At 37.5% G+C, this 22,362-nt stretch overlaps 1 protein-coding gene across 5 annotated transcripts in view; it reads right to left on the bottom strand.

Annotated features, from left to right (window-relative positions):
• Positions 1 to 22,362, bottom strand: part of LOC110101782 (protein CHROMATIN REMODELING 24) — a 119,669-nt gene that overhangs the window by 71,117 nt on the left and 26,190 nt on the right. For all 5 annotated transcript variants that reach the window (XM_028691772.1, XM_020829844.2, XM_028691769.1 and 2 more), the window contains 2 exons: positions 15,727 to 15,933; positions 15,550 to 15,621 (listed from right to left, as the gene is read on the bottom strand). In XM_028691772.1, coding sequence (XP_028547605.1) covers positions 15,550 to 15,621; positions 15,727 to 15,933 — 279 coding nt within the window. The remainder of the gene's footprint in view (positions 1 to 15,549; positions 15,622 to 15,726; positions 15,934 to 22,362) is intronic.

Raw genomic sequence — 22,362 nt, 5'->3', positions numbered from 1 at the left:
GGGTTTCATAGGCTTTAGACCTTTGTTGATAAATTTTCTTTGTAAGAAGCCTTAAAAGCCTTAAATGAACATATAAAATAGATATTCTAGTCGACACTCTAACCGTATATCTATTTGATAGTTCGAGTAGTGTCGACTCCTATTTACCCGGATAGAAGGATCGGGCTCGAACTATGTTCATTTATGGACCCGTGCAGCATCCCTAAACGTCACGTTTGTACCCTTAACACGCTCGTCGGAGCCCATGCAGGTTGTTTGGGGGCATTTTATAATTATTTGTTAAACCTTGTCGATTCCTATTTACCCGTTTAGAAGGATCGGGTTCAAATTTATTGACCCGCGCAGCATCCCTAGACGTCACGTGTTCATACGACACACTCGTCGGGGCCCATGCGGATGCATGATTGCATTTACCCATTTTGTGTACCTATGTGTATACAAACTACGGTGCATGTGCGGGGGTATTTTTAAATGTTTTAGCTATGCAGGAAATAATCATTTGAGTATACATAGCATTTCATTTGAAAGCTTATATTCTCCTTCTGTCTGTTTGTATACGGGTTGCATATCCGATGGCGTTGCGTATTAGCTTTTGTATTGAGTTGTTTGCTGCTTTATACAGGTAGATTGTCGTGCACTATTTATTGCTTTCTGCAAGTATATCATAGTGCACTAACAAATCTCCTTCTTTTGCTTACAGGTGAATCATAGCGTTGCCACCTGAATCCCACGAGATATATTTTTTGTTCTAAAGTAGACTCCCTTTTCTCATTCATAAGGAGACCTTTCTGGTCCTTAAAATCAGTGACTGCTGCCTTAAAAAGGACTCCCTTCAAGACCTCCAGTATGGTAGACCTCTACAAGATGTAACACTCGTAACCAAATAATTAGCCTTTGAAATTAATAGAGGTATCCAGATGCACTTGTCATTTCCATTTTTCGCAGATGTCATAACTGTTTTCTTCCCAAGTATAAAACCAAGAAGAAATTTTGGACACCAGGAAGTTTAGTTTGAATTTGCTTAAACATCTCCTCCATTCTTATAGGAAGTATCCTTCCTGAGGATTTTGTCCAAGAAATCAGCAGGTACTTATATTCGTTGGTTGAACAGTGTCAGCACATGTGGTACCATAACACTATCGGTGTACATGATATATTGTGTTGCAATACCAAACTTTGAAAATCATTTGTACTTCCAAGGATCGTAGATATCAGAGATGTTTTCTCTCAGACAAAAGGGAAATAAGAAACTTTAGAACACCAAGAAATTTAGTTCGAATTTGTTCAAACATCTCTTTCATTCTACTAGGAAGAAGAGTGCCCTCCTCATACAAGGGTTCTCTTCGAAGAGTATGCTGATGCTCGTATGTGTCATATGCTCTTGAATACCTTTGTGTCCACAGGGGGTCTTCCACAATGTACCCACTGCTGTTATCCACAAATGTGTTGTAAAGTATTTGTTTTTATTTGCTAAATGCCTTTCATTCAGCCTCAGGGTGAGTTGCATTCATCACTATTGCACATATGATAAATTATATAAGATTGCTTATAAACATTTGTGCTTTAATCTACGAGCAAATGATTGTATGCAAGAAGAGTCTTTCATTATTACATATAAGCAATATATGTGTCCCTTGCTTTGGACCGTTGTTATTTGCAAATTGACCACACGAGGATACTGATGTATTTATTGCATGTCGACTTCCTTCATTAACTGATTGACACCGGATCGGAGGGGGCTCGACGAATCCATGTCGACGATCTGGTGGCGGTCGCCGGTCACCACTCCAAGAACTACTCCTTAGAGCAAGAACCACCACCTAAGAACAATCTTAGGATACAGAAATTCACAAGAGAGTAAAACTTTAATTTTATTAATCTCCAAATCTCCCCTAATACAATCAATGTCTACCTATTTATAGATAATAGTGGCACTATAATAGGCTATACAAAACATAAACAATAAATAATCCTATGTAACCATACAACTACCAACTGGAATGAAACTATCCTGAAGTTAATACAATTAATGGCTCAACTCCGGCGTCATACTACCGGGGTAGGAGGAACTTCAGGCTCATAGGAAGATGTCTAGTTGGCCGCCATGAGGTGGGTTTGGATGGCTAAATCAGTCTGGATAATTCCAACCGATGTCAATTTTGACTACCAATATTTAATTTCTCAATAGTAGCATAAGCAGATGAAATTGGCTTATCATAATCCTTGGGATTCATAAACACATTTATACCAAGCTTTCTTGCTCGCTCAAATCGATTTGGGGTAAAGTCAACACTAATAATTCGTGATGCTCCGACAATTCTTACACCTTTTGCTGCCCCAAGACCAACAACTCTCAGACCAAAAATGGTTACAGTTGATCCTTTTTTTTGTTTATCTCCACCTTCATAAAGTAGTTTACTTGGAACATTCCCCTCATCAGTGATGGCAAGCGCATTCATTGCCTTAACAGGAGAAATATGCATGCATAACTCCTGTGGAGCGTCTATCTTGCTCTGGTCATCGTCATACATGGGCTTATCAACATCAAGAACTTCAAATAACATGTCGTCATCGTACACGTCATACACAGGCTCATCGTAGAGAGGCAAAGACGACGATTTCAGAAATGGATCTTCAAATTCTTTGATGCTAAACTCGATCGAGGGTGGGGTGGAAGAGATATGATTATCTGCAAAGCCCTCGTTGTCGTCGTCAGTTCGAAAGGATTTAGTTGGACCGAAGGATCTAGAATCCTTCATGGAAGCATAATTGTCCTGTGATTGGAAACCATCAAATTCTTGACCGAGGGTACTCCAGTCTGTTCTTCGTTCAAGTCTTGACAACCGTCGTTTGAGTCGAATAATTTCTTGTTGAAGATCTTTTATTTCTGTGTCTAGAAGTGGTCGTTGGTAATTCCGACGAGATGACATCTCCTGGAGCGAATGTTGCTGGAGAAGAACAGGTTCGACGGCAGTAATAATTAGCGAAAACGAAGCCGGGGAAGAAGGACCTTGATTCCGAAGGAGTCTGGAGCGCTCACCTATTGAAGAAAAATTGTGTTGTTCAGTTCTTTCTAGAACCACACCAAGCTTGTGAATGTCCGACAGAGGACTACTTCTGCAGCATTGATTCTTGTTCAGAACACCGCCTTGATGAAATATGGTTGTATTGCATTTCTTGGATATATGCAAAAACAGGACATCAACAGGAGGCAGAAGCTATTGTTCATGAAGTCCGCACACAAGAACAAAAAGAAGGTGACGTTATTCCTTGTTCTTTCTCACACAAAAGCTCCATCTCCGTTATTTCTTCAGTTTAAGAAGCCGCAATACCCGGCCAGCTCACCGCGAAACCAAATGACGCTGCCAGTTGTCGGCGCACACGAGCGAAGGCTGGATGAAGCCTTTGCCTCTTTTGGGAAGAAATCACCAAATGAGGATCTTAGTGCTTGATTGCAGTTTGATGTCTGAGCCAATTCACCAATGAAGACATGTCGCCACCGAAGATAATGAGGCCCATAGTTCACCACCAAATATCAAGACAGCCCTCTGATGGCTTCCAAATGAGTCCAGTGGCCACCTCTTAAACAAAAACAACCAAAGCCTTCAAAAAGGCTTGCAAACACCTCAGGTTGGTCTCAAGAAGTTAGCATTTACGGGACTTTGAACAAAATGCTGTTGTAAAAAGGGATCTTCAAGATTTCGGCTCCGGCAAGTTGCTCCCAAGGGCTTGTCTTAGATTATCATTTGCTTTGATATTGATGCCAATGCCATCCTTAATGTTTTAGGGTTTTCTTTCAACCACCAACAGCTAGCAATTTCTTGAAGCAGCTTGTAGTATGCTGTTTCTTGTCGAAGAGGACTGGACAACGAGTAGACCACCTGGATGAATTTTAGAGCTTTCTTGCGGTTTGATGTGGGAGCCAATTCTCGATCGAAGACGGGATGAACGTACGCCTAGCTGAACCCATCGGACTTTGAATGGCCTCCGACTTGGCTTCTTCCGCCAGGTTCTTCTCTTCACCACCTGAGGTTTGTCAGGATACAGAGCAAGAAGAACTGGTTGGCTCTGATGCCAAATGACACCGAATCGAAGGGGGCTCGACAAATCCACGTCAACAATCTGGTGGCGGTCGTCGGACACCACTCCAAGAACTACTCCTTGGAGCAAGAACCACCACCTAAGAACAATCTTAGGATACAGAAATTCACAAGAGAGTAAAACTCTAATTTTATTAATCTGCAAATCTCCCCTAATACAATCAATGTCTACCTATTTATAGATAATAGTGGCAATATAATAGGATACACAAAACATAAACAAGAAATAATCCTATGTAGTCATACAACTACCAACGGGAATGAAACTATCCTGAAGTTAATACAATTAATGGCTCAGCTCCGGCGTTATTGATGTTCCTCATTTGTATGCTTTGAGAGTTTATTCAGTGTTCATTTGCATTGGGAGTTTGTTGCCACTTGTATTGTGTCTTGTTCATTAATGCTCATTTAGAGGTCTTACATCGTTGTTCGCGAGCAATTTATATGCGAGATTCTGCTTCTATCACAAGTCCTTGTGCATTTGCTTGTATAGTTGGTCTTTGCTTATATGGCGTTTATTTGAATACACTTGAATGTTTTGAGTCATTATTTGTAGTTGTTCGTTACCATTTGTAAGCAGGTTATGCATCTCTGATTTTTGCTGATGATTGTTTGCAATCAAATGATGATTGAATTCGTGTTCATCATGGCTTTTATGTCCGCCCTTCTCATTGGTTTTCAGTATGTGTAAGGAACTGACAAATTCACTTGTATGTCACTTATACATGAAGACCTGCCATGAGTTCCCTATTTTGTTGATTGTTACTTATTTGGATGGCTTGGATTCATCACTTAATGTTTATATTTTTGTTGTGATGTTGAATTTGCTCACTTAAGGTTCACTTATGGATTGCATTTGAATTTAATTCATTATTGTTTGCTCATCCAAATTCAAATTTGTAAGTCCCATTAAACTCAAGTTCTCTTGCATTTAGTTCAAACCCAAGTTCTTTGCAGACCAAGATTGATTCAAGTCCTCTGTAATTCAATTCAAATTCGAGTTCCAAAGTAGGTTCAATCTTGAATTCCATGGTCTAGCCCAAGTTTGAGTAGAAGTATAGTTCAAGCTCAAGATGAGCTTCTTCCATTCGTTCGAGTTCACTGTTATTCGAATTTTGTTCGAGTTCGAGTTCGAGTTCATGAATCTCTTTTGCAGTTCATTTGAGTTCAAGTTCTTTATGTTCATTTAAATCCTTGTAGTTGTTAATCAAATCAAGTTCTATGTTGTTATGAATTCATCTCTTTATAATTCAATCAAGCTCAAATTCAATGTCCAAATCCGAGTCCAAGTCCTTGTCTTTCTCAGAAAAAATTTTGGCAACCTGCCGACGTCTCTCCCATTTAGGGAAAACTACAGTAAACTGGGCCTCCCGACACGACAGAGAAAAGCGTGCACGGTAGGTGTCGGATGACACTGCGGCCAAAAGTCTTCGTCCCCAACCACGCCAGAGAAAGGCGTGCATGGATCTTCGAGCACTGGTTTTGAAATGCACAAATTTATAATTGACCCAGCCTCGCCGTAGGCGTCACACCGGGTTCCCTTCCCACCACGCTAGAGAAAAGCGTGCATGAGTTGATTTTCTGGTGTGCTGCTGACGTCGAAAATGAGTTTTTAGGAGATCGTCTGCCTTGTCGCAAGCATCGCAACAAATTCCCTCCTACCACGCTAGAGAAAAGCATGCATAGGTTGTTGTTCGACGCGTTGCAAGCGCCAAAACGGATATTCTAAGTTTAAAGAGCATTATACCTTCGTGATGGTTGGTGGTGATGGTGACGAGGCACGCAAATCGAGGCACGCACTTCTCTCATTCTCTCTTTTTTTAAAATATCTTTTTCTTCTTTTTTTTTTAACTCCCTCTTTTTATTTTTTTTTTTGTAATCTTTTTCTCCCCCTTTTTTTTGTGCTCTCCCTCCACATACAAACACACACATATACATGTGAACAATTATTATAGTAATTAACAATCATTATAACAATAATTAGTCACTAATAATAATGGAAAGTAAAACATCATGAAATGAAATTATAATAACAATCTAATTACTATAATTATAATAAATAGAAATAAGAAAAAAATTTCAGCTCTCATAGTGAAGGGAGATCAGGTTTTGCGGCTAAGCAAAGGTGAGTTAGAGTGTGTAGGGTTTAGAAGGAGAGGTGGAGGGGATCGATTCTAACAGGAAGGCAGCGAATGAATGGGGTTTGAGCAGAGAGACGTCGGGCCAGATGATTTTTGCAAACTGAACAAGGGAAACTGGTAGAGAGGAGGCGTCTCTCTCTCTCTCTCTCTCTCTCTCTCTCTCTCTCTCTCTCTCTCTCTCTCTCTCTGTGCCGAGGTGATTTCTTTAATCCTTTTTTTCGTTTCTTTTTGCTATATTACAGAGGTCAACAAATGCAACCTTATTTTTCAATGGCATAAGTAGCTAGAACTAAATAAAACTATATGACTAACAATCATCAGTACAAAACTGATAAAAGCTCAAAAGCAACATGCATGGCATATCTCATGCCCTAGTAAAACATAGAGAATGTAAGTGTAAGAATGCAAGTTTCAAATCCAACACTTTCTAAAAAATACAAAATTTTAAGTTAGATTTTAGAAGAGTTAGGAATTTATCAAACTTGACTTACACCTACCAACTCTTTTCCTTAGCCTCAACAATAAATTAAAATGATTCAATCGGAATGTGTAGTACTCCTAAGTATGCCTGCTTCTTGATTCAACTCCTAACAACTTCCTTGGTTGTACTGTTTTCCTCTCAGTATTCTTCCAACAATTGAATAAAGTTATTGGCTTTATTTCTAAGATCAAAAAAGTTTATAGACACTTTTATGGGATGAGAAAAGCTTCCCCACATTTGGAAAAGTTTCATGAAACTATTCTTTAAAACACTGGAGTGGTAAGGATTTGAAAATGTTTGAGGAAACGAAGATTTTTCTTGATGAAGGAAATCTAACTTCTAAAGACTCTGAAGTCTATAAAGTCGTATAAATAGATGCAAATGCAAGAATTTAGAAAAGATTCATAATAAATAGCTGAAAGCCTCTTAACAAACTCCTAATAAATAAATAACCTTCAGAAAAACTCTTAATTGAAAGGAAACAAACTTAAATAAATTTAATCCACTCATAATCAACTCTCAAATATAAATAATAATAATAATCATTATTATTATTATGGGCCCAATGAGGCTCACAATGAGGCCAAACGGATCAGCATCCCTAGTGTGCCTATTAGGCCCCACGACTAAGAACCACATAAATAATAGCTCCTTCCAGCTACATTCGCTCCAAGGAAAAGAAACAAATGTGATATGACTTTCACTAACTTGGAATACTAACTGAACAGATTGGGAGTTTATTCTTTCAAAGTGATGCAATCCTCCTGAAATGAACCTTGACGATCAATATCAGGTCATCAACTGTATGGATCATGCTCTTGTCTTCCTCTTTATTGTAAAATAACAACTTAAATAGCTTCAAATTCTACACATAACTAATGGAGTACATACTCATGTCAAGATGTAAATATAACTGAAGAAAATTATCACTATTCTATAATATATTCTAACTTTTTCCTCCTCAAAAGCAAACAAATCAAATTTACTTTTACAACGTGTATTCAATCCGATACTTATCATCTCATTGCGGGCCTTCTATCTCTCCTAAAATCTCTTCAACTTTTCATCAACTTTCTAATGAATCTTTTAGATCGTCCTTCAGAGTTGTTAGGATTACTAGAACCCCTCCTCATGATCTCCATCCATTTTTATACCAATTTAAAACTCCATATCGAAAGGGCTTGTTATACATTCTACTAGTTCTTGTTGTGGGCGCGCGCTAATGACTTATAACTCACAAGCTTCTTCTTGAAAATGCTTCTAGAGGCCGAATCCTCACTCTCATTTTGCATTTTGCCTTACTTCCATTCTCTAGCTGGTCACTCAACCTCAGGAGTATATTTTGATTTTTTTTACATCACTTATTATTTATATCATTTATACCTCTTTTTAAATATATATAAAATTTATTCTTATTGAACGTATAATTATATTGGTTGAAAAATTATTATCTGATGCGATTTAAGTTTAATTAAATAACTAGCATATATGCTCATAATATTCTATAAATGAAATACTAAATAAAAACACTACTTCGCTTTATGCTTTACACATTAAAGCAAAAAAGGAAACTCTTGTACAAAGGATTGTGCATGGTGCTTTGAAAACAACTATTCATATGTACAATTCTAGTCTATCGGATTCATAAAGTTGCAATATTTATCTATATGGTACTGTAATGAGGATCATATGCTAATGCACCAGGATGTTACATATATATGTACAATTTTATATCTTGTTGCTATCATGAATGAAAAAAATCAAGATAGTTTGGATGTTACATATATATATAACACCCAAAAAATTTCATACTTCCCCACCTTGTCTAAAATAATTTGTAATTCAACTCCACTAATAATGAAGCTCCAAAACTCAGACTTGATAAGATTATACAAGTTTGGCATCCTGCAATAACATCAAATCATATCTTTGTCTTATCGTAAAGATAGTCTTCTATTTGTCCACTTCAAGGGCTAGTATATCATGGTGACTAGACTTTAAATCAATCCTTAAAAATTAATTGGCCATCCCCAACTAGTCAATCATCTCTTTTATCGACAATAATGAATAGTGGTTCTTGATAGTCATCTTATTAGGGACTTATTAGTTCATGCACGTCTGTCAGCTACAATCTTTTTTCGGCAACAACATTGCTTGTGATTTGCACTGCAAACGGCTTATTTTAATTGCTTCCTACTCAGCAAAATTAGCGAATAGCATCGATTATTTAATAGACAACCATGAACTAAACCTACCCAGCATAAGAAACAAAATCGCCATCTCTGAGCATGCATTCGTGTCTCCAATTGCAATCACAATTTTCTTCGTCTCCAAGAACACATTCCAAGCTCCACTCATGATATAGATTTTCACTGAAACCTCTCACACCCATCCTAGTTTAAGGAAATGAAACCTAGACCATCGCACAGCTCTCCTTTTCTCTTCTCTCTCCAATCACTAACCCGCTCGTCTCTCTCTATCCAGCTCCCCTTCCCGAAAATCGTAACCGCTGAACAACAAGTCTCTTCTTTACTTTCTTCTTCCTTCTTTGAATAAATAATCATCCCCCTCGAGATTTCTCTCATTTCTTCTCCTATTACAGCAGGCCCTCTATTCACTTGTTCTGCTCGACTAAAAGATACCCAAGCATTTCTACTCCATCAAGCGAAATCAACCATAAATACTAAGTGATTTTTTTTCTTGTTGCTTAGGTTAGATTGAATTACATTATATTTTAATTTTTATATTTATATGTACAATTATTTTACTCGTGCATTTAGGTTTTCATTTAAGTTTATTTTAAAATAAAAGTATGCACTTATATCCAAAGATTGTCTATTTTATGCAGTTTGCATTCAACTAAAGTATAATGTAACCTAATTTGTTTAGGGCTTGGTTAATGACCTTCAATATGTATTTTAGTTTGAGCAAAGTAAGCTTTATGTTTTTACATACTTGATTCTTTAATAATGCTTTAGATATTAAATTAGGATTCTTATTTATAGGTCCGTCGAGTTGAGTTATATGTGACATTATTGGTTGAATGTCAAATAGACTTGGAGTTACGTGGTACCTACAATAAGTAACTATTATTTTATAAGAGATAAATGTATAATTCTTTGTTAGGAGTGTTATCCTCATACATTTCAATGATGCAAAATGGTGCACACCATGGCGCACATACAACGCTATTGCTTAGCGCAGCGCAACGCATCAAAATAGTGCTCGTATTTGCGCCATGCATGACGTAAATGGCGCATGCTATTATGTTAACATGTTATAAATTATAATTAATTTTTTTAAGATTTATATATTAATATCACAATTAATTATTAATTAATTAAACATTAAATTAATAAAATATCAAAATATTTCAAGGCTTTATCTTTTTTAAGGATTTAAAGTTATCATTTTTGCTATTTGGTAGGATTTAGGCTAAATTATGCTTAAATCCTGCTCAAATCTATTGATGTTAGTTTTCATGGGATTTAAAGTTGTCATTTTTGTTGTTTGATAGGATATTTATACTTAAATTATGCTCTAATCAACTTATTATTTTCTATTTAATGATATTTAGGAAAGATCATTTCATACATACTAGTTCTAGTAAATAAAATAAATGTTATTCCTATAAATGATATTGGTTATTTATTTTTTCTTTGTATGAATTCGGGTATTTTAATTTTAATAATTGTTTCATTCACTGCCCTTTTCATGTATTATTGTTCTCACTTTATTGATGTACCATCATTTTGATTTATAATAATAAAATTACATTTTACACTTCCTTCCATTCTTTATTTTGATGTTACATATTAATTATGTTTTCTTTTTAGTACAAAAAATATTTTATGCATATCTTCATCACGTCTTATGTTATCGGGGTGCACTATCTACCCAACTTACGATGTGACGAAGTAGTATCAGTGAGATTCATTTGTATTGAATATCCCTTGTTTCCTTAAAATTGGAAAGTGGGATAGACAATCTTATGTTATTCCTAATGATTAGTACAATATTTTGATGTATTACATTTATGCAATTGTTTATTTATTTTATTTTGATTTATTATATTTATTTATTTAGAATAGTGCTATGGAGAAGAAGAGCTACTGCCACAAGTAAAACTGATGGCCCAAGAACTGCTAAGAAAGTTATACACACTGATAGAGGACCTTGCACAGCTAGTAATCAAGGTGTTGTTGCCCAAACTCCCAATATTATTACATTTATCACAGTAATGATCGATGTGAATGCTCAGCTTACTCAAACGCTACAAGCGATTCAATAAATTACTCAGTCAACACCGCAATCAGCTCAGTTAATACCACAACTAGCTTAAAAAAAACCATAGACGCATAAATTAAACTACTACTTTGACTCATGTAAATCAATCAGCATTGAAGAGCTAAATGATTTAAGTGACATCAATTGACTTAGCAGCTCAAACTAATATTAGAATCTCAATGTTTCAGGATGTCTAGAATAATAGAAGGATGATAGATCGAGTGATGAACCAATTTTTAAAAACTCGTCCTCCTACCTTTAATGGGATGGTAGGAACCAATTGAATCGAATGCATGGCTTCACAAAATTGAGAAGAGACTTCGAGGTATCCAATGGCCTGAAGAGCATAAGGTCAACATGACTGCATTTCAATTACCAAAAGATGCTGATGGCATGGCATCATTTCAATTAGCAGTTTGCACATAACCAGCCATGATTTAATTCGATTCATTATCATTCCCACGCCATCCTCTCTAATTAACAAGTATTTTTTTATTTCTTAAACCGAACTGCCACTAGCTTGGGCTAAATATTTAAAGCCTACTAATTAGTTCTATTCAAAAAATAATAATAACTAAAAACTATAGGTGTTTGTGCCTATGAGAAACTCGAACTAGATCATAAAGTTTTTGTAAAATAAGGTTTGATATCCAATTTGCATTAAAATTTAATCCGAAAACACTCATATAAAGATGTAAGGTGATTGATGCAGGACATGTATGACAATTTGATTTAGATAAATGATTTTGCACGCTTGATAATTAAGAGCAAGTTAATTAAAACTCGATGATGAATTAAACAATGAAATAAAACACAAAGCGGTAAACACAAGCTTAGGCCAAGTTACTTGCAAAAAGTAAAAACCCACATAATAATCAATTACTCTTAACATTGCATACGAGATGGGTTTCAACAAGAAATCCCTAATCTAACAATAAGAGTAGTGCTATGATAGATCTCTCACACACTTCCTACCAAACACTAAGCTTTTTAGCGGAGCTCGGCAAGATTTTGCATGAATCAAATAAAACCAAAAGCAAGGATCAACGAAGGAGGTAAGAGAGAAGGAAAGCGTTCACCCTTTGCTAAGATCCAACCTTCTCGCAAGCTTGTACAGCAATTGGTGGCGTCTTTGACGGCTCGGAAGCAACAAATCCACGCTCGAACCTTTGGACAACGAGTATCCAACCTGGGACAGTGATTCCAGACAGTTCCGGGCAGCAACGGGTGGATTTCCGGAGAGCAGGACAGCAGTTTCGCTTGCTGAAATTCCCTGGACAGCAGCCTGGCGATGTACAGAAAATCTGGAAAGCAACCAACGGAGGAGGACACGAAGCTCAGGTGTGATCGTTGTGGTTGCCGACAAAAAGAGGATAGCAGATTGAAGCCCGGAGAGGTTCTGGACAGCAGCTTTCTGGTTCCTTGCAATCTAAACAGCAGTTCCTTGGTCCGTGCAAATCTGGACAGCCATGGAGTTGGCTGGAATTCTTGGACAGCACACAAGTTTTGTCCAGAGATCTGGACAGTACTTTGGGTGGTGTTGATTTCAGGGTTTTTTTTTTCTTCCCTGGATGATAGGAAGTTAGTTGAACATCATGGGAGAACTTCGATAAACAGCAGCAGGAGCAACCTGGGATTAATTTCCTTCCTAGACGGTGAGCTGAGTAATTCCAGGATCTCAATTGGAAAGGGGAAGGGGGCGGCAGCCCTTAATGGGATTGATTGGAGAATTACTTGAGGGAATAATTAGGATCTAGTTTTAGAAAGTTAAATTAGGAAAGGGGTTGTAATCCTAATCCCAATTAAGATTCTAATTGAGATGATTGGTGAATCCTTTCCAAAGATATATCTATGATTTTGGGAAAGAGTTTTAAATTCAAATATGAGGGAATTTGAATTTAAATAGTTTCTAAACTTAGGGAAGTTAAGTTAGGAAAGAGGATTAGAGGAGAATCTCTAATTCATTCAGATTTGAAAAGATTGGAAAGTTTCCCAAATTAGATCAATCATATTTAGGAAGGTATTCAAATTCAAATATATTTGAATTTGAAATTTGAAATCCTTCCAAATTGTAGATGACCTAATTAGGCAGATTTTCAATTCTCCCCTAGAGGGAAACTTGGAAAGCAAGGAAGGATGGAGGGGAGACTTGGGCCGGCGGTGGGGAGGAGGAAAGAAGGGGACGGTGAAGAGGGTGGTGGGGCCGAGGGCAAGAGGGCAAGGGGTTTGGGTTGAATGGCTTGGTGGTGGGAGAAGTTGGTCGGCGGCAAGGTGGGGTGGCTAAGGAATCCGGCGGCTAGGAGGGAAAGAGATTGAAAGAAAAGAACGATAAAACAAACCACGAACCCGGCCGTCTCCAAGGTTAGTGGGTGGTCCATTTTTCCTTCCCTAGGGATGTCTCCAAAGCTCTCTCGTAGAACTCTCACAACTCAAAGAACACATGTGCATAATTTTTTTTTCTAATTCATTCATTAACCCTCAAAGAAGAAGAGGGAGGCTTTAAATAGCCCAAACAATGAGAAACTAAAAAGTACTACAATGCCCCTAGGGCTTACACATATCTAAGCCCTTAAGTAAGGGCAAAAATGGAAAAGCATAATAAACTTCATAAAATAAAAATAATACATCAATCATAAATAGAAAAATCAAAAGTATCGCGATATAATCGTGGCCGTAGATCGACGACCACGCCTCTAGTAAACTTTCTAAGTCTTGATGTCCTCATCAGTGATTATTTTTAAAGCTTAAAGATACCAATTTTTAGGAAATATGTGCCTCGCCCCAGAAGCAAGTATGATGCACCATATAGTAACCATAAAAGCAGTCAAGCATCACAAAAATAATATTAAAATTTATGTGATTTGACTTAAATACACCAACATCCATACAAAGTTACAAATGTAGAAAATGATATCATTTTATCTGATGCTCCCTTTACAAGCACCGCAAAAAAAAAAAATTTCTCCAATAGTACCCATCTCTTCTCATCCTCTCCCTCTCCTCTCTTTGTTGTTTATTGTTGTGGAATGCATGAAACTATTAATTTCTTCTGCTTTAAATGGTTATGTAATAAGTGGTGAGCTTGAAAGATAAAGTGTTAATATAGCTTGAATTGGCAAACCACCTTCTTAGAGAAAAAAAAAAGTGTAGATGGATCTTAAATTGGCAGCCACCAATCTTGAAAATCAAAGATGAATGGATGTCCAGTTTGGTAGCACCGATCTTGAAAATCAAAACAAAATCACATCCAAGATGATTAAGAAAATTTAGACTCCACAAGTAACATAAGTGGCAGAGGGACAAGTTTGCTTGCTGTTTTTGGACATTTGAACAAGCTTTTTAACATTTTACAAGCGCAAAAGCATCTAAGGAAACTACAGAAAAAAAAAAAAGATGGAAGATATAAAGACAAGAAATTTCAAATTGTTTTTACCACTATTTTTAAAAATTGAGATAAGGTTAGAAAGCACTGGGAACTTTGTAGGCCATAGATTTAGCCCCTTTTTCAAGATGTATCGGACATCATCCGAATAGCACACGTGTTAATATCAAAAACACATGAACCAAAACTATTATAGGCATTCTTAATATTGAAAGTCACCAAAACTGCAATGTAAAGTCAACATCCCTTTTCAATGAAAACCTGAAGAGCATAAGAGACTAGTGGTGGAAGAAATCTAGGGTGTAGTGATTAAGAACCCGAGAACTAAGAGGACCGAAGACTAAATATGAAGGGTATAAACTAACAAACAACAAAGAGCAAGCGAGGTTGGATACCTTCCAATTCACAATGTTTGACCAACTTTTGCCATCCTTTCCAGCTCTCGACATCAAGAGCATCCAGCTCTCGACATCAAGAGCATCACAATCCAGGAAATGATTGTGGACCTATCGGTGCCAACAACAAAGAAGCATGAAGAACGCTTCTCATTGAATCTTTAGCTAGAACCTCTATGAAAACCAATGAATGTCATTGTTATAAGTAATTTGTCAATCCAGTGCTATTATTAACGATATTTGTCGAAAAGTGAAACCTTGAAACTTTTACAAATACCCTACTAAAGCTTCTCCCTTATAAATAGCCCCTTAGGCTCCCTCCCTCCCTCACAATTCTCTCTCTCACCCTCACCCTTATCCTCTCCCTCTCTCATATTCTTTCCCTCTCTCAATCTCTCCCTCTCAACCTCGCTCTCTCTCCCTCCCTTTCTCTCTCACAGAAATATCTCTTCACAGTCTCCAACTCCAGGAAATATCTTCACAATCGAAAATTATGTATGTCAAGATCATAAAACCTCTGATGTCATCAAAGTTCAAATGTAATAAGTTAAATATTTTAAGATATGTAAGAAGTTGTCAAATGATTTCACTAAAGCTACAAGACCAAGTTCTTTATTACAATTCATGTTCCTATCATGGCTAATGCCAACCTATGAACAAAACACTTTCTTGTTTTTTAATCTAGTGTTCAAGATGCTCCCATGCAACTACTAAAATCATATTCCATATATGAAATCCAAACTATAAGATACCATATAATTACCTCCAAAAGATTCAGCATCTTTCGAGTCTGTGAAAATATTAAAATGTGGTGCCCCTCTTTAATCAAGTTTTCCTGCCACATAGAAATCAAGTTACAATTAGTAAGTTTAAATATGCTACTTGCATAGCTCAAACATGATTATTAATAAATAGTATATGTATAATAAAGTATTCTTACCAACAATGGCATGATAAAAGATAATTTGCATGATATCTGTTGACCAACTTTAAGAACATTGTGATAATTTGAATTTACCACACTCAACGCCATCTCTTCCATCAAAATAAGCTCTTCACGATTTAGCATTGTGTCCATGCCTTCAAGTACACCTTCTGCAGCCCTTTTGGTTAGCAGCAACGGGTGATCACATATTTTCTTTAAAATCTATTTAAAATCCAAAAATGGAAGCAAGTCCATGAGCATTAGAACAAACCCACAAATTTTCATATTTTATAATGATGCTATTTTCAAATATGAAGAATTTTAATATAACATATTTTAAATACTTTCCACGGTTAATAAAGAATACTAACCTTCACATTCGCAAGAAATTCTATCACTACATAATATATTCGGCAATCTAATGAAAATAATAGATATTTTGAATAAACAAAATAATGGCTCCTAAAGAAGTATATGCACAAAATACCGGTTGGACATAAGAACAATCTCAAGGACTTCCTAAGAATGGGTAAATCTTTAAGGCTAGAAATTATCCAGCTCTTACTGATTTGAGAATTAACAAGAAAAGTTAATTCCTTACCATTGCCTTGGAGAAGCATTACCATACAATAAATACTTGAATGGCTTATAACCACATGCTTAAATTTGACAATAATATTGTGGATAACATGGCATAATTAATCTATTAGGAAAAGATCAACATAGCCAATTCATGCAGAAGGGCAAAAACTATTCAAAGCGTCCATATTATCACAGCTTCAAAATGCAAAAATAATAGTTTTACAATGACCTTCAAATAATGGTGCACCGCAAAGTACTGTACGATCAAAATTCAAGATTCTTCCAAGAGAACATTGTACTTATACTCCAAAACAAATGGTACATACTCAAAAATAGTGTAACGATTCAGATTCAAACAGCACTTTCCACTCTTTAAACGTCTAATAATCAAGAGTTCTGTTTTTTAACTACTGTAAGATGAGACATACAAAAGACATGCTGGAAACTCCAAAGGAGCCCTCCAAACAACAAAAACAATACTGCAAATCAACATCACTAGTAACAACAAGCCAACACTACTGTGGACGAAAAAGAAAAAGCTGCTACATAAATGGAAAGACAAATTTATGAAATAAAAAACAAACTTTGTACCTTCACAAAAATATTGTACAAAACAATAGGTACATGCTCTATAGCTCAATCAAGCAAGTATTCCACTCCATACTCTCGAGTGCTTGTTGACCACCGTCCTGCACACATGCCGATTTGATCTCTCATTCACGCTTGACCCCGCCTCATGACGATTCACTCCCAAATGACAAAATCGTTCGTTCCCTCACATAATACCCCTCACATTAATAAAACTCTCAAACGAACTGCTCGCTCCAGCTAATTGATTTGACACTCCTGCAAACACCCACTAATCTTCTCTATCGTGCGTCCCAAGCCGACTGACTCCCCCAATTGCACACAGAAGCCCGAACGAAGAAGCTCACTCGGCCACGCCCCACGCAGCAGCCCGCCCTTCCACGCTTGACCCAAACTCCCTATCTCGACTCCATCCTGTGCAGCATCCCGCACTTCCGCACTCGATCCGAGCTCGCTTGTCCCTCTCCCTCATCTCCTTCAACTACATGCATGGAGACCCGACGCCTAAGCCTTCCACCATCGACTCTCCTCACATGATTTCATCACTTGAACCTTCACGCTCGGTAGACCCTGCTCACACACGAGACCCCACCATCTCCGACTCTAATACACACAATTCCATGCTTGACAATAACTCAAGCTTCCAATCTCGTTACCAACCTCCGACCCGCACGAGCCCACACTCGCTAACCACGACTTGCGTCCGTCCCATCCCACTCCCGATGTGGGCTCCGAAAATTCGGCCCCAGCCTCCCTTGCTGCTTTTCAGGGAACTTTTAATGCATTAACTTTAAGGGTAAATTTTGGGAAGGCATATTTGGATTGCAGATAAGACACTACCCAGAGATTTCGCCCTCATTTTGCGAAGACTTTATGATCTGAGTTATAGTTTCCTATAGGTGCAAGCCCCTATAGTTAATTACCCCTCCCGATAAGGAGAGAGAACTTTCAATTCAGGCTAGTCGTCAAACAATTATGTAGAAAGTACGTGTTTTCTAGCATATAGTAGCAACATGGGCATTTGGAAGGTTGAAGAATTGATATTTAAAATTTGAAATTGCACCATCTTGCACTTAAAGCGGATGGTGGGGGAATAGATGATGAACCCGATCAAGATCTGATGGTTCCGCCGTCCCGGGCCATCATGGTCACTGGTCTACTTAGTAAGAGGTGGTAGTCGACCCAACCTGATAGAAGGATCCTTATTGGCAGCCATGGGTTCCTTCGTCCAAGGGTACCTTATAGACCTAAGGTGGGTATTTATCTAAGGGAATAAATTTGAATCCACATTAGCTAACAAAGGATTTCGTGAACTATCGATTATAACTTATTGATTCATATCTCAATGATTTCATGCCATTAGGGAACACACGGGCTCTGGCCATAACCATAATTTGGTGGTGCCATGTAGCACCAAACCACCCGGTTCAGAGGGTCCCGGTCATAAACATTTATATACGGTGCCATTTGGCAACAAAATCGCCAGTTAGAGGACACGTGTCACGTTCCTGCTGGCAGGATACTATTTGAAAATGAATCCTAGTGATATTCTCGACCATAAATTAGCTCTTTATGAGCAGAAGATATATTTAAATTTGTCCACCTCGGCAAATATTTGCAGTGGATGGATTTTTCTTTAAGTGTTTAATAGTTTAATTTGATTTTAAATATTTCAATCTTGAGATTTTGGGACTTTTGGAGTCTTTGGATTTTGTGGGCATTTGGGTGGCATTGAATACTTGTAATTAACCCCTCCGGTTGAGATTGTCGTTCAACGCGGCCATCATCGAGGTATTGGGGTCATTTGAAAAAGTTTGTATTAGTGAAAGTTTGAGGGCATTTTGAATAATTAGAATTAACACCTCTAATTGAAATCAACGTTCAACACGGTCATCATCAAGATGTATATGGGGTCATTTGTATACGTGGATTGAACCTTGTCGACTTTGTCTACTTGCCGACAAAGGATCGAGTTCCTCGTAGGCTTTATGCCTCTGTGAATGAATTTTCTTGATTATCAGCTTTGAAGGCCTTATATGAATGTATAAAACAAATATCTTGGTCAATACCACAAACATATATTTGTTCGATGGTTCGAGCCATGTCGACTCCTATCTACCAGCATAGAAGGATCAGGCTCGAACTTGGGTTTACTTTCTGACCAGCGCAGCATCCCTAGACGTCACATGTGTGACCATAAAACACTCATCAGATCCTATGCGGGTGTATTATCTCTATTTTTGTGTACCTATGTGCATACATATTATAGTGCATGTGCGGGGAGCATTTTTGGACATTTAACGGAACTTCTTTGGCGACCCGTAGGAGTTCGTGTTTATCTTGACCCTTCTGTGTTGACCCATTTTATATAGATAGACTGTCGTGCACTACTTGTTGCTTTCTGTAGGTGGATTATAGGCACTAATGAATCTTCTGCTTTGCATTTGCAGATGCTTATAGATGGTTTGTCGTATATATAATGAGTTTCCCACAGTAACTCGTAGGCATTTACACCTGATACAGTCAATTCGTATTTTGCTTATGGATGCACACAGGGTGTATAACATATTTTCTAAGGCAACTCGTAGAAGTTCGTGTTGTTGTAATGCTTCGATATTTGCCCGTAAGTGACATGTTGAGTTCACGACGGCTGTTCACCAAGAAGCTTGCAAGCCTCAATAATCTTATCCAGCTCAATGTTCAGAACCTGGTTGAAGTGAGACTCGCTCATTCCATTCATTGAAAATAATGATTTTATCTGATTTTCTCTTCCCAGAACTCATGTAGAAATTAACAGGCAACTACCTAATGATGTCTTCATCCTCATCTTTTTAGTGTCAGTTTAAATAAAGAATCAATCATTTCAATCTTAGATGACTGTGTCCTTGCTGATGCCCTATATTTTCAAAATTAGTGGCCACTACCTTGAACTAGCAACTATAGTGATTGAAGGCACATCAGTCCATTCATGACACCCATTGTGTGTTGACCTTCAGCACTCGTAGGCAACTACGGTATTTGTCCGCGAGTCGGATGTCGTTGACTGGAGGGAAGCCGTAATGCTCATTGTGCATGGCATGAATGACATCTTAAATACACCTGGACAAATCGAGTCACTACTGAGGTACTTCATGATCTACCATGATTAGAACATAACTCTCTCTTGATTGTCGTTGATTGTGAAGGTGAGTATTGTTCATAAAAAATATCCACAAGTCTTCTTGGAGTTGCTTGTGAATGATGTGCTGCATTCGTATGAAGAAATCATCACAACCATTACATGTTGCATGCATTATGGATCTATTGTTCTTGAAAGAGACTTCAGAATGCTCCCAACAATCATTATCTTTTGATATTCATGTCTCATTCGATATGAGGGCTTTGAACATTATGGGAAGCTTTGTGCTACTAGTTGCAGGCATATAACCATACTCCTTATTTAATCATTGCATGCATGCTAACTTCATTGAATAGCCTGAGATATCTCAATTCTATCATTCTTTGTTTGCATAACTTTTGAGAGCTTGTTTTTCATTCATTCTAAATTTCTTGTACATATGTTTACTTTCATTTGGATGACCGGGATAAATAATATGGGTCAATCATCATCTGGTTTGTGATATGAATGATAGCATCAACATTATTATTGGTTATCAATTTGTATTCCAACCAATGTGATAATTTATTGGTATTTCATTGAGGTCCTATATTTTGATCGCAAGAATATTGTTGTATCCTGCAATTGATCTTTGCTTATGTGTAGATCATTGCGTCCTTCACATGTCATGAGTCTTCTATCTGTTTGTTGACATTCATGCATGTTCAGTTGAATGCATTATCATTTCATACATTTGAATATGGTCATATGTCCTTCTTGATTCTAGCTAATGATTGATTGCAAGCAAATGATGATTGGATTCTTGTTTACCATAAGCTTTATGTTCATTCAGTCGCATTTGCTTGATATTGCTTGCAAACTGATTGTCTTGTGAAATTGTCCATTTGCAAATCTCTTGTTCATTCATTGATTGACATATCTTTATTTGGTTGCTCAGGATTAAGATCATGCATTCATTGATTTAGTATCCAGTTCCTAGTATATTTTGTTCGAGTCTCTTGTATTCAAATTCAATAAGTCATTTTGCATTTTGCTCAGAAGTCCAAGTACAAGTGATGACTCGGGAGGGGCCAAAATTGAATTAATTTGGGCCTGAGTTGACCCCCCCCCCTTCCTTTGCCTACATCAGACTCCCCTTCTTGAGAACTCATCTCCCGATGAGTTAACTTTGGTTTCTTTTGAGGAGGCAAAGGCATCGCATCTAGCTCTTTGATCTTATCTTCATATTTCTGCAGGATCTCATCTCGCTCTTTCAGAAATTTATCTTGTAAGCGTTGCTTTTTTTTTGAAGTACCTTTCTGTACGTATGTGCATCCAAGATTGAAGCTTGTACAGTTCATATGCCAGAGGATGTGTTGACTTTGATGGAATCCACCTATCCATAGAATCTTTAATTTCATCGGACTTGTTTTCTTTGATTTTTGTCTTTTTTTTTTTTTTTTTTTTTGATGACTCAAACAAGACTTCAAAAAACAAACAAGACTCAAAAGATTCAACCTAAACTTAGACTCAACAAGCTAAAAACTTAAGACTCACAATAAGACTCACGAGAATCACAACAACTGTTATGATTCACTAAAAACTTGACAAACAAATTTGACAAACCAAAATTTGACGACCAAATCCTAGGACTTCCAAACTTGCTCTGATACCAAATGATGCGGGCAAAAAATATAGTGGTGCCTATACCTTCGCCCACAAGAAGCAAGACTAATAAAAAGGACTCGGACTGGACTTCTACAAACGAAAATGATTAAAGATGAGAAAAGGAAGAACAAACTCTTACATTTCAAATTAAACTAAAAAGAAGAAATTACAAACCTTACAAACGACGACGACTTGCAAAATTGAAATTAAAGACGACACCCTAAAGTTGCTGCACTTGAAAGAAAGATACAGGTGGAGTGGCACTTACGGAGAGACAAAGAGATTAGAAGACAAGACGAAAGGTTGGAAAGAGCCCGCAGGATTTCCGGAGGGGATGAGAAAGAAGACGGACAAAGCTCGCAAGCTTTTCCATGAAACCCGCAGGTTGACATTTCCAAAAATCACATAACATTCAACACTTTTAAAACAATACAATACCACCCATAATCCATATATATAGGTATGAAAAGGGAAGACCAAAAGACACAAAACATTAACTTCCACTAGAACCTAAGCATCAAATGCATGGAATCCCCCCCATGCTTTACGGAAAACAGCCCAAACCCAGGAACCGAAGCAGCCACCGCGGAAGACAACGAGGCCGCACGAAACCGAGGAGCCACAGCCATGGGAAAGAGCCCAGGTGCGGAAAACCAGCAGCCGGCCGGAATCCCAATGGGCAAAAGCACAAAATACTAAAGGCCATGGTGGAAGCC

Source organism: Dendrobium catenatum, unplaced genomic scaffold (assembly GCF_001605985.2).
Source record: "Dendrobium catenatum unplaced genomic scaffold, ASM160598v2 original_scaffold_67303, whole genome shotgun sequence".
In the NCBI taxonomy this organism is placed as follows: Eukaryota; Viridiplantae; Streptophyta; class Magnoliopsida; order Asparagales; family Orchidaceae; genus Dendrobium; species Dendrobium catenatum.
Note: the sequence above shows the minus strand (reverse complement) of the source record. Positions and strands in the feature narration are given on the sequence as shown.